At 40.8% G+C, this 13354-nt stretch overlaps 1 protein-coding gene across 3 annotated transcripts in view; it reads right to left on the reverse strand.

Moving 5' to 3' along the window:
• dtnbp1b (dystrobrevin binding protein 1b) overlaps positions 1-13354 on the reverse strand; it is a 230943-nt gene that overhangs the window by 18428 nt on the left and 199161 nt on the right. For 2 of the 3 annotated variants that reach the window (XM_037475065.2, XM_037475064.2), the window contains exon 1: positions 5022-5485. The exons of the other annotated variant lie outside the window; for it this stretch is intronic. In XM_037475065.2, the coding sequence (XP_037330962.2) occupies positions 5022-5067 (46 nt within the window). In that variant the 5' untranslated portion in view covers positions 5068-5485. Of the gene's footprint in view, positions 1-5021; positions 5486-13354 lie in introns of those variants that run through there. 3 annotated transcript variants of the gene reach the window in all.

A 13354-nucleotide genomic window follows, 5' to 3' on the forward strand; every position in this document is an offset into this window, starting at 1 on the left:
GGCTGTCTGACCACACTGACTTTTTTTCTCCGTTTCCCAGAGGAGGAGAGGAGAGAATAGAGCCATAACGCACTTAGTGTGGTAGATCGCACAGAGAGGGAAAATGCAATTTCTAAACCATCTGTGATCAGGACGCGAGACAAAAACACTGATCTGCGTCTTTATTGTCTAACAAAAAAAAAAAGTATGAGCATGCATGGTGGTCTCTTTTCATCTGCCTGTGTACAGTATATGCATCTGTGAGTGTATTTTTGCACGTCTGTGTGCAGTATAATTTAAGACACTTCTTCTTACTCCAGTTTCACATCATCATTTGATGGGGTGTTTAAAATAACTTAAATTCAACCCCTTCACTCTTACTTCACACTGAAGTAACTGGAGCACTCGCTGAACACTAAACAACTGACATTACTCTGTATAAAAATGATATACCAGCTACCATTGTCCCTTGAATTACAATCATTATGCTCCTTGTGGATCGGTCTCTTTATTATTCTTCTGTCATACTGCACAGCTCGCAGCATAATTTCCCAGCATGACGAGCAGTGGGAGCTTATTTATAGCTGTGATACCATTATGGTGATATTAATTGCTGTATGTATGTATGGCTGGATGATGGGGTAAATCTCATCGAACGGAGAGCAGATTTGATCTACTGTAGGTAGTTCCATGATTAGGCCAAGTTGTTTGACTTGTTATCAACTTATTTAATAACGTCTCCAACAATGTCTCCAGCTAGTTCATATTAATAAAAAATGTCTAGTGACATACTAAATGTGCGGTATCTTGCAAAACGAGAGGAAAAACTAAAATGATAAATAACTTTATGTACATAAATATCTCATCTTATTAGGTTAGGATCAGATCATCCAAAGGTTGGCTACAGGTAGCTTCACCTATCTGTCTTAAGACTCATTCAGCAAATGTGGAGTTGTGATACTGACAATCCCACTTAATTAAATCATTTAGTCTGCACTGAAATGTCGCTGAGCGCATGGACCCAAGACGATATGTTGCAGCGAAATTCATTTCAGCAAGTTTCCTGTTTCCACTGTCTGGAATTCTCTTTTTAAACAATGAAATGTCCTGTCAACCGGATAGTAAAAGCTAGAGATCCTCCATTACTGCAGTGTGTGGACTCAGCATCAACCGCCACCAATTAGCAAGCTCCCAGACAGTGTGTACTCTCCTCCGTCTTCTTACTAGCCCTACTCATTATCTGTAATGTATTTTGCCAATTCTGCTCTATTCCTCCTCTTTACCATCATTCTAGTGTAGCTCTTATTCTCGGTCTCTTCACCCACTCCCCTTCCTCCTCCACCTACTTGCTTTGCTTTCTCTGCATTGCTCTCTTCTTACTCTTAATGTTTCACTCGCGCTGTCCTCTCTCCCTGTTCATCTTGTCTCCTAATTTTGGGGTCCTTCTTAAACTTTTCTGTTCTTTCACCCATCTACCGCCCCCCTGATCGCTCTCCCCCCTTCAATCTTTCATCATTCCTTTCCCTCCCTTTGACTCCTTTGTGATGTGTTGAATCACCAGAGCGTCTTTGCTCGGAGACTGTTCCTCCTCTTGAGCAAAGACGGTTAGTGTAGAGACTGCTGAGAAAGCCTGGCATTAGTACAATTGAGTAAAGAATACGAGTGTTGAGAGGGCAAATAACATTACCAAGGTGTTTCAAAAGGTGGAACGCATTGTTGGGATTGTCCAAGTACAGATTCATAATTTGTCTTCCTATCAAAATAATTGTTAAAATCCTGATTCATGGGACGTGTTCCTGCAACCCTGGAGGATAAGAAGGAAAAACAAATAGATGGATAAATGGACTATTAAGGTCAATATACTATAGTGCATGTAACAAGAATCAACATGTATGCAACTGCACACACGCATCAGTTATACAACATATGAAACTAAAAAGAGCAAATTACAATGTCATGCACGCACAGCCAAAAGAATGAAACACTCGGATTAAAATTGTAATTATTATGTCTCATGCGCATCAAGCAGTTCTTTGTCCAACTATTTTTATTTAATCTCTTGAAGAAAACCCCATTTAATGCCATAAATTCCAGTCTGTTAACCCTCTTTTGGGGGGCTTCAAGGGGAGTGTGACCTCCGCTGAAAGGAAAAGACGTCTGCGTGTGTGCACGGCGCCTGGATTTACGCACTGTGCGAGCGCTGTTTGGACGGGCTAATTAGCAAGCTAACTGCATTTTGGTGTACGTTTGTATGTATAGAGAAATGTTTGCATCCAGACAAAAATAAACACTAGTGTGCACACAACATGTCTCTCTGTCACAGGAGACGATGGATGAAAAGTCAACACAGGATTCAAACATTGTCCCTTGGCAGCATATGTATCTCACTTATAGCAAACTTTCCAGCAAAAGCAAATGTTTTATTTGAAAAACTGGTCACCTGCTAAATGTCTCATCTCAGAAACGGCTTTCTTTTCCAATACTCAGTTCCCAATTTCTTATCAGAATGAGTACACTTAAAGCCAAGTATCAATGCAAAATATTGGCAAAACCTGATTATCTTGACATTTACATTCATACACATACAAGGATATGCTTGTACTTTGCATAGTATGTTAATATCAGAATGAACACTTTTAAAACCCATAAAATACTAGCATGTTAAATTGAACGGAACATTTGATATTTGATGCCGTGAGTAGCACTGCAAGGCAAATTAATGAACCTTTTAGAATAAGCATTTTCACCGTTTTTCCCCCTGAAATTCTCTTTGAGAAAAAAAAAACGTTTTTCCAGCAATATTAAAAGTCAAGTTTGCCCGTGGTTTAAGCCACTAGAGGCAGTTAGGAGCCACCTACTGTAACGTATTCAAATACTCCAGACCCACTCATTAGAGCAGCACAAAAGACTTATCGCATCTGCAGTGCTTTGATTTACATGCAATTAAAGTTTCATGTGAACCAAGATAAACCAGACAGGAGGGAAGCGAGGAAGAAGAGGAGGAAAGATGAAGAGTGCTGTAAAATACAGAGGACCGGAGATTAAGGAACAGATGAGACACCAGCAGAAAAGAGACCAGCTGCGTACAGCAACCACAAAAGAGAGAAAGGTGGGGACAGAAGGGGGGGGGGGGGGGAGTAGACGAGGGGAAGGCAGAAAGAAGCAAGCCATCATTTGGCAGAAGTGATGACAAAGCACATCCGTCTCAGTGGCAGCCGCCTGCTGTTGCTCCTTTACAGAGGACACAGAGAGAGCTCTGTGATAATAACACACTGAGTCAAGCTGCAGGAACTCTGAGGAGGAGATTAATACGTGCTACAGATACTCATCCAAAAATATTACTGCCTTAAATGTGAAAGTCAGTAAATTGTCCGTAACCGTGCTATATTTTTAAATTATCGGCGCAGCAATATGTAATTGCAAACAGCTACGATTTTCAATCAACAAAAAGAGCCTTGTAAGGCTTTTATTTGATGTTTCACCAGATTTATATCACAAATTATTTGTCCTAATCGGTCATGTTGCTTTGAAATAAAAAAGTACTAAATCACAACTCATGCAATCGAAATACTAATATTTTTCTGTTTGATTAAATCCATCCTTTTATTTACTCAGCCTGTTGTTCAGCTGAGACTGTTGAACTTCCTTTCCTCAGATGCTGCATTTGGTTATGTAACATTTCAGTTAGTAAATCGGTGATCATAGCCTGCAGGGCACTTGATATTTCTGTTGAAAGCACTGCTCTAGGAAGGAAGGAAATGTGATGGATGGATATTGACAAGTAACCAACTGGTCAAATGCTAAGCAGCCAACAAAATAGAGCTAAACATTAGACAGCAAAACACAAGTTATACAGCACCAAGCAGTCAAACACTGTCAACTCATGATTATGAAATTATAAAAACACAATAGGTATTCACTGGGGGTGGCTGAGTCAGCGTGTGATCAGTAACTCATCACCTCAGACACACAAAAGGTTTCCACGCAAGTTATATGCAAGTAATTTAGTAAATTACGACGGGAAAACAACAAGAGGGGAGAAGGGGAGTAAAGGCAGGAAGGGGTGGGGGGGGGGGGGGGGGGGATGCAACTATATGAAAACAAAAAGAGGAAACCCATTTCCAAGATGGGCTCTGTCTCTGTGCCTCCGTCAACGCAGTGTGTGTGTGTGTGTGTGTGTGAGCAAGCGATTATTTCTTGTGTGTTACCACTGAGCTCTCAGATGAGTCAAAATGAGTCACATCGTTTTATCAATCACCCACTTACGGTACAGCAATCCTTTGGTTGTGTGTGTGTGCGCGCGTTGCTCGAGGGCCAGAATAGAGTTAAACATTAAAACTGCCCAGCAGTCATAGACTCCTACACACTTCTACACACTGAATAACTGATACTCTACACACCATCACCTTAGTCTGTCACTAAAATCCCTTCACAGCACTGAAATGGATGGATGGAGTATTTCAGTCATTCAACCAAAACAGGTGAAATGATAATAACAATAATAATGGTGAAAACAACATTGTAGAAGTAGTATTTCTATGGTTGTGGCTAAAGATGAGATACTATTCAGTAGGTTCTCGGCACTTCTCCGGTTGGTGAAGATACGACTGGCGTGGTTACCGATCGATGCCCACCTCCTCTCCAATAGATCGACAGCTGGGGGCGCTCCGGGGAAGTAAACACTCACGCATGCTCCGACACACTCCCACGTTACACACCAGCCTAGTGTCTCTTTCATGTAAACAAGTACAAGCACGCACACACGTGCTGGAAGATGCAATTTTCCCTTTATACACACTGTGCTATACGATCAACTCATTCTGCTATCACACGCACACACACCTCATATTCCTGTACAAAGAACATTCTTTAAATAAAGAAAATATAAAGAACATTCTTTTTTTCCCCCCCACTTGTTCCAGATTAGCAATATGCATTACATGTCCTTTATGCTTGGCCAGGTCTCCTTTCAAAATAAAGTGCATCAATTTGGCACACACACAGACTCCCACTTACAAAAGACAGAAAAAAAAGTCACTTACAAGAGTTCCTTTGGCTCCCGTCTGTTGCACCAGGCGAGGTGGACATCCCAGCTAGCCGCTTATTGCCCTCACAAGATAACCAAATGAGCAGGAGTGGGGAGGGGGGGGGCAGCACGACGATAGTACACCGGAAAAGTCCACCGATCACAACAGCACCTTCCCACCACACATCTTCACGCCGTCTCGCTCTCTACACACATGCTCCTCCATATAAAAGAGATGCTCCCGAAAGGCTCACACGCACATTTTCTCGCAGATCAGCTTGCACACTCCAACGTTGGGCGTTTTCAGGAAACAAGCACCCACGAGACCGACCCCCCCTCCCCACACACACACACGCACACACACTCACACACACACACGTGGCGTATGTATGGATCGGCGCTGCACCAGTGTCTGGCTCTGGAGTGGAGACTGCTGAGAGTGGAGAGGGAGAGCGAGAGCAGTGAAGACGAGTGGAGCATACCACTGTCTGCTGCTGAGAGAGGAAGAAGGGGGGGCCGGAGCAGGGGAGAGAGGGGGGTGTGGCGAGGAATCAAGGCAAACAAGGAGCACGGACGCCGTATGTTTCTATGACTATGGACACATTTGCCTCTGACCTTTAAAACACACAGAATCTCTTCTCTGTTAATACGCCTCAGTGGGCTGGAGGAGGAAGCTACTTTCATGAAGAAGGATGAGCACCTAATAAAGGGGAAACCAATTAAGAGATGAAAAGAAAAACCAAATGGAATGGTTTTTCAAAAAGGTGAGGTTACTCTTGTGTGCTTTGTGCACAGAAAACGCCTCATTCACAAATCACACAGTCAAAAGTGCGCCCAACTCGCTGTCCGTCTCCACTGCCTGAGGGGGGGAGGGGGGGATAATAATCCTCCTCGTTAGCATGATGCTGTGAAGAGCATCACAATTTCACCTTGCTCTGCCTCGCTCTTCTCCAATGCGTGTCAAGTGCAATTGAAGGGAACCGCTAAAGACACATTGATGATGCATCAATTGTGTATCACACACAAGCACACACGCAGATACACACAATGTCAACCCCCGCCTTCATCTTTATATCACATGACAGACCTCAATGCCCGGGGTCAAACAAACACCAGGACCCACAATCAACAGCATTTGAGTAGAGCAGCACAAGTCACTCTGCAGGGAACCCAACAGAAATATCATTAGCTCCTTAACTACCAGTGGCTGATTATAAGTGCGACCCGGAATGAGCTGGGAGGGGGGGGGGGGGGGTGAAGTGCATCGGTCGGACTTCATGCATCATGCAGTGCAAGAAAACAAATTATTAAAAAATAATTGGAGCCCTCAATTCCCATTAAGAACATGAAAATACTTCAACCAAATCATTAGAAATAACACCAGTAGTTAATTCAGATATTACTGCACTAATCAACTTAAAATATAAATGTACTGAAACGTGAAGCCTTGAAAAGGTTCACAAACGTTTTGTCCAAAGTTGTGGTCAAAAGTTTACATACACTCGTAAAGAACCTAATTTCATGGCTCTCTTGAGTTTCCCGTTATTTCGACATGTCTGATTTTTCTCTGATAGATGGAACAGATACTTCTTCGTCACAAAAAAAGATTCATGAAGTTTGGTTCTTTATTATGGGTTAACAGAAAAACTGACTAAATCTGCTGAGTCAAAAATATACATACAGCAGTGCTAATATGTGGTGACATGCCCCTTTGCCATTTTCACTTCAATTAGGCGCTTTTGGTAGCCATCCACAAGCTTCTCGTTTAATCTTTGACCACTCCTCCTGACAGAATTGGTGCAGTTCAGTTAAATTTGATGGCTTTCTGACATGGACTTGTTTCTTCAGCATTGTCCACATGTTCTCAATGGGATTTAAGTCAGCCATTCTATTACCACTTTTGATGTGTGTGTGGGGTCATTGTCCTGTTGGAGCACCCAACTGCGCCCAAGACCCAACCTTCAGGCTGATGATTTTAGGTTATCTTGAAGAATTTGAAGGTAATCCTCCTCCTTCATTATCCCATTTAGTCTCTGTAAAGCACCAGTTTCATTGGCAGCAAAACAGCCCCACAGCATAACACTACCACCACGTGCTTGGTAGGCATAGTGTTCTTGGGGTTAAAGGCCTCTCCTTTTCTCCTCCAAACATATTGCTGGGCATTGTGGCCAATCAGCTCGATTTTGTTTCGTCTGACCACAGAACTTTCCTCCAGAAGGTCTTATCTTTGTCCATGTGATCAGCAGCAAACTTCAGTCCAGCCTTAAGGTGCCGCTTTGGCAGCAAACAATTGTTTGCACTGTTGCTCTTGGGACCTGCGGCTGCTTTGAAATGGCTCCAAGTGACTTTCCTGACTTGTTCAAGTCAATGATTCGCTTTTTCAGATCCATGCTGAGCTCCTTTGACTTTCCCATTGTAGCGTTTGTATCCAATGAGCCCTATTCAAATGGCCTCAGAGAAGTCACTCATAATCACTCACAAGAAGTTAAGAGGCCATGCTATGAAGCTCATTTCATTGACACAACTTTCTAAGTCACCAAAATTGCTAATTCATTTTTGACCCAGCAGATTGTCGCTTTTTCTGTTAACCCATAATAAAGTCATAAATGAACCAAAGTTCATGAATCTTTTTTGTAACAAAGAAGTATCTGTTCCAATATATCACAGAAAAATCAAGAGTTGTAGAAATAACTGGAAACTCATGAGAGCCATGACATGTTCTTTAAGTGTATGTAAACTTTTGACCACAACTGTCTGTGTTATACACTATAATTATATATTATATATATATATATATATTAGTATGTGTGTGTGTGTGTGTAAAAGTTGTGAAAAGAACTGCTGTAGTTGCGAAACTGCATTAAATTGGGGGTTTCTTACATAACTCTCACAAAGAAGGCATCATCTGACCATGACCCATTTGCTGTCTGAATCTTGAATGTGAATATTTCAGTCCTTTAACTGCTGCGTGCACTGGCATGCAAAATATGGCCGTGTACATTCAAGTTCCTTAAAAGCCTGCACGCCTTACCGTCAACTTATGATAATGCTTTGGGCACAAGAAAATGTGAACCAGTACATTAACCACGAGCATCCAGTGTGGAAATATGAGGCGGGTGTATGATTTATTGGTTATTGGATGGGACCTTTGGGGTTTGCTCACTAAGTACTCAGATTTCCACAGTAGAATGTTGTACTATATTGCACTAGTTAAATCTCAAGAGCTACTTGGGAAGAAAGAACTCATCATACAAGATTTCAGAGCTGCTTTGCAAATTTCCTCTGTTACTAGATCCTGTTTGAACTACAATAACATAAACAACAAAATGGGGGACCTCAATTTTAAATCATAGCCTCCAAGGCTTAAGTGACGCATTTACCATTATTGGCCAGTTGGTCACATTAAACATATATAATGTTACTTATCAATCGTGGTTTCTTTTTAAATCTCTATAATTCGGAGGTTCAGTTACAAAAGACATGCAATCACATTTTTTACACGTAACCATTACGTAATCTTACAAACGCACTGAGGAGTCAGTTGACAAGAAGCCTGCAGTGTGTTTTGAGAAAACTGGACGGATAATAATGAAACCAAAGACAAGAATACGGTTGCCTTGGAAACTGAGACATTCTGCAATCCAGTTATGTAATTTATGCCCAGACGTGGTATATTCACAAGGGCATAACTTTAACTTTCACGGTCAAAAGTGCAGCCCTACTAACTTCCATTTTGAACTTTCCTGACGTCATGCGCGTATTCATGAATCTGCTGTTCGTGCATTTGTAGGTGTTGAGCTTCATGTAATATTTTATTTCATGTTAAATGTGACGTGTTTCCACAAACCAAATAACCTGTAACTGTGGAGCCATAACAAGGTTTTTATTAGGTTCTCTTCTAAATGAAGAGAAAATTCACAAAACACTTTACTGAAAGGAAAAGACTAAACAAAGACGGGCCTTGGTTGATTAATTTAAGAAACTTGATATTAAATGAAAACTAAATAATGGCAAACAAATGGCTTAATTCAGCAATGGCCATGACACCATACTTATTCATTGAATGTCGCAGGGGTTATTGTACACTTGAACTTTATAATAAACTGAAAGACAACATTTGTTTGTTGAATTTTCTGACACCTGATAATTTTGGTTTATCGGTTTAGGGTCCTCTCACACTTTGTTGTCGTTTTAGCACCTAAATACTTTTAAAACTCAAAACAAGGAAGTTAGAAATAAAACATTTGTTTTTCCTAATTCATCCAAATAGGACAAACTTTTAATCCTTGTACGCGGCCCCAGACCTACACTAGAGAACTGCAATCTCACCATAATCTACAATATACAATAAGGCTAATGGCACCGCTGGAGGTCCCAGCTCTAAAAACTATAACAGTAAATCAGCTGTGGCAGCTTAAAAGCCAACAATGAGTTTATGACCTGAAAAGCCACTGCTTTGATTTTCTAGATTACTGGGAAAGGTGAATGAACGACAGCCCTTTGTCCGTCAGCAGAAAGAGCAGGAGAGGAGCGGCGGGTACAGCCTCGTGGGCAACTGAATCCAGATGTGAACAAGAACGACGCAATCTATTGTATGGCTTCTTTTAAATGAACCAAATTGTTTGAAACAACTGTTAGTTTGATCACATTTTGTACTTTAACCAGATGCTGGCATGGCTCTGAAGGACACGACTTGATTAATCAAAATGTAATTTAATGTTACAAGCCGAGTGCTGGCTGCTATGTGGACATAAGAATCCTGCTGTAATCCACTAATGAGACCACTACCCACATCTCTACACGTTACATTAATGCAGCCATTGGACGCTTCGTCAGCATCACAGCGTCTTCAGATTTAGTACCGCTGACCACTGAATGCACGAGGCCATTAGTTTAGATCACTGATGCAAGATGATGATCCTGCACAGAGCCGTGGAGAGATGTGCAGCAATAAGCGAGGTCTTTTTAGCTGTATTCCCAAAACCAAACTGACAGTTCAGTAGCCCATTATCCTTCAGTGGTTCCTTTTCACAGAGACCCGTCTCTTTTTTTTCTTGATGAGGTTGTGCACAAACTGTTATGCTGGAAAGCTTACAAATGTCTACCTTGCAATCTGACGAAGGCCAACTCACACAAAGATGGGAAGTAGTTGCTAGGCAACCTCCACCTCCGGGACTTTATTTTTATTTATTTTTCACATCACCACAAAATAAGAGCAGTTGACCTGGACTACACCGCCAGTGAAATCACAGGCAGACGCCTGGTTAAAAAGGAGGAGGACGATTGGAACCAGGGAGAAGTGACAAGAGATAAAAGTCAAGCAGTGAACCTCAAGACTCGTGACTCTTAAGTGTTCAAATAAAAGAATGTGAGAATATAACATCAACATTCAGATTACATTTGGGTTAAAGAATACTATTCCATTTCAACAGAACCACATCAGAAAAACAAACGTGTGAGTAAAACTGTGAAATCGGGTTATACTTTGTCTCAGAGTTTGACTTTGTGGGTAACGAGCCAGGTAGATTCTTTGTTAACACTAATCCTTTTATTCCAAATAGTGTGATGTCAACCTTATTTTTTTTAAAGCAACCAAAGCGCTCTTTTAGCTTCACATTTCTTGTATCTATTTTTGTAATCATTTGGCTTCAGTTCACATCTAAGAAGACTGCTTACAATTCCGGATTAGCAGTATAAAACCATTTTATCATTTAATTACAATTTTATTTATCAGATATTTATATATTGTAGAATAACAGCAGCACCTGTTATTTGCTTTAAATGTTTTGGTACATTTTATAGTATAAAAAACAAAACAATAGTGGGGGTGTGTGTTCATGCACATGCGTCGTGTTTGACAGATTTGTAGAAAGTAACAGATGCCGTCTTCAGATGTCAACACTTGGTAATCCTGTGTGGCGTCTCTCATGTCAACAAGTCTGGGGGTTCAGGTGTATGAGCCAGCGGCTAGAAAGACACATTGTGTGTAACTCTTCTTGTACCCACAGTTCATTTCAAACACAGGAAGTTGGCTACAAGACTGCGAGAAAACCACAAAAAAAAACTGATATACTTGTGTGTATATATATATATATGAGACCCCTCCACCCACTTCCTGTTGTTGAATACATCTGACAAAAGGAAGTGTATCCATCCTACATAAGCTTCAAAGTAAACTCAACAGACATGTTTTAAGAGTGGCAAGAAACACAGGGATACAAATAAAATACTTAAAACATGCAAACGCACGGTTCTCTTATTCTTATGTAACCACGATGGCTGACTAAGACCACATTCTCATTGTGCCTGGGAGTAAATGTTGGAAAAGAAAATACATCACACCCTGTGAACACACATTCACAAATTCAAATGTTGAGACACACACTGACTCACACACTTAGTTTTCAAAGATGTCACAGGCACAGTGAGTGTGTCTGGATTCCACTCGTGGGGCCATCTGTTCTTGCTTTGGCCAATACGAGGAGACATGAACCCAGGAGTCATTAAGGATGCAATACAGCCCCCATGTTAAATCACAAGGTTTCACCATCTCCATTGAAAATGAGCCGTTGGGCAACGGGGAACATTTTGGAGCTCACAATGTGTTAGAGAAAGCGTTTCATATGCTTTTTACAGGGCGGCGAGAGAGACTGAAGGCTTTTGCAGGTTTTCAGATATTAATAGAAAATAAAAAAATGATTTGCCCTACTTCTAGCATCAAAGAGTTTTTGTGCGATCAAATGCATTCATTTTGTGCAGTGATAGTGTAAAATGATAAAAACCCACATGAACACTTATTTGGTTATGCGACACTCTTCAAGATGTAGGGATGCTGATTCATGGTGTCTTTTGATCAAGGGATGAAGACCTTTCAATCATCGGAATGGGCCCCTTTGTCAATGCAATTTGATGACATTAAGTAAACAATGACGATTGATGATTAGGCCACGCAACATAATAACAATGAAATGGTCCATCGAAGAAGAAATATAGAAATATGACCTCAACATACTCCTACACAACCCTGCAGCTGCCCCTGCTAGACCACATCCCAAACTCCATCCTAAGCATCAGAGCTCTTCCCCTCATGTTTATAAACTACACCTTCCATCTCCATGGACATGGATTTCCTCCCCCATCACATTGCCTCCCTTAAAAAAAAACAGGCCCCGGGAGTTGCCATTGTTAATGGCTCCACCCCCTGTAAACTACTTTTCTATTTCTGTGAGCATAATGTTAGATGGCACAGTGCTGCGAGCCTATTATCATGCTCCTGTAACAATTTACAAAATTAAAATAATATCATAAAAACCAGTTCCGTTATCACTGAAAGGCCTGAATGAAAATTGACAAACACTTAACATGTTTAATGATACGTTATGTCATCAGTTCCTGTATTATTTGTAAAGAAAGCCCTGGATTAATGCCACTAAATTGGTAGAGAGAGGAGCTGTATTTTGGTTTTCCTCTCAGGGTCAGTAAGATCGCATGACCTTCCCAAATAACGGCAAGTCGTGTGTGTATACGTGTGTGTGTGTGTATATATCGCAAGTATAATGGAAATGTTGCATGCTGGGAAGATGATGACAAAAGAGATTGAACACCTGGAGCAGGTGTTTCCTTTGGACCTACAACTGAGGTCCACTCAGGAAACATATCTGGTGCAGCACAAACTAGTGAGAAAACAAACATGAAGAAACATGCTTAAAATAGACAATCCACCACAGCACCGTATTGTCATTGTTACATAATTATTGGTAATTGGCAGTAGTCAAATCGGGTACAAATTCTAGCTGCATAACCACAACACTGATATTCACTTGTCACAATTCAATTCATGCAGCTTTGTTTTTTGAGGAAAAGTTGCTAGTAACTCAGAAAGAGGAATCAGATCAACTATTCAACAACTTGCCTGGTCCCACTGGGCCTCAGAATGCCCTCTAACAGGGAAACGAGGTACTGCTAAATGATCACATATAGAATATAAGGTTTCTGAGACATTTGCTAAAACAATAAATTGGGATTTCCACATCCGCTCGGAAATTCACTAAAAAAAACTGGTTATTCAGATAAAGAGTTTTGTCATGGATTAGTTATGCTAATAAAAGCTCTACTAACATGACCCTGGACACATAAAATCTGGATTCATAAAGACAAGAAATCAGTAATCAGAATATGTTTTGGTCATTACAACTAACCGCAACATAACATATATAACTTATTTCTGAAAAATAGCCTAATTTCAACTGGTGCATTTATCTTTCATTTATTATTCTCGTTTATTTGACATGTTTTTACGCACGGTGTGATCCAATTTAGGCGGAATAGTCTTGTGTAGACCCCAGCGCC

Source organism: Pungitius pungitius, chromosome 17, assembly GCF_949316345.1.
Source record: "Pungitius pungitius chromosome 17, fPunPun2.1, whole genome shotgun sequence".
Classification (NCBI taxonomy): domain Eukaryota; kingdom Metazoa; phylum Chordata; class Actinopteri; order Perciformes; family Gasterosteidae; genus Pungitius; species Pungitius pungitius.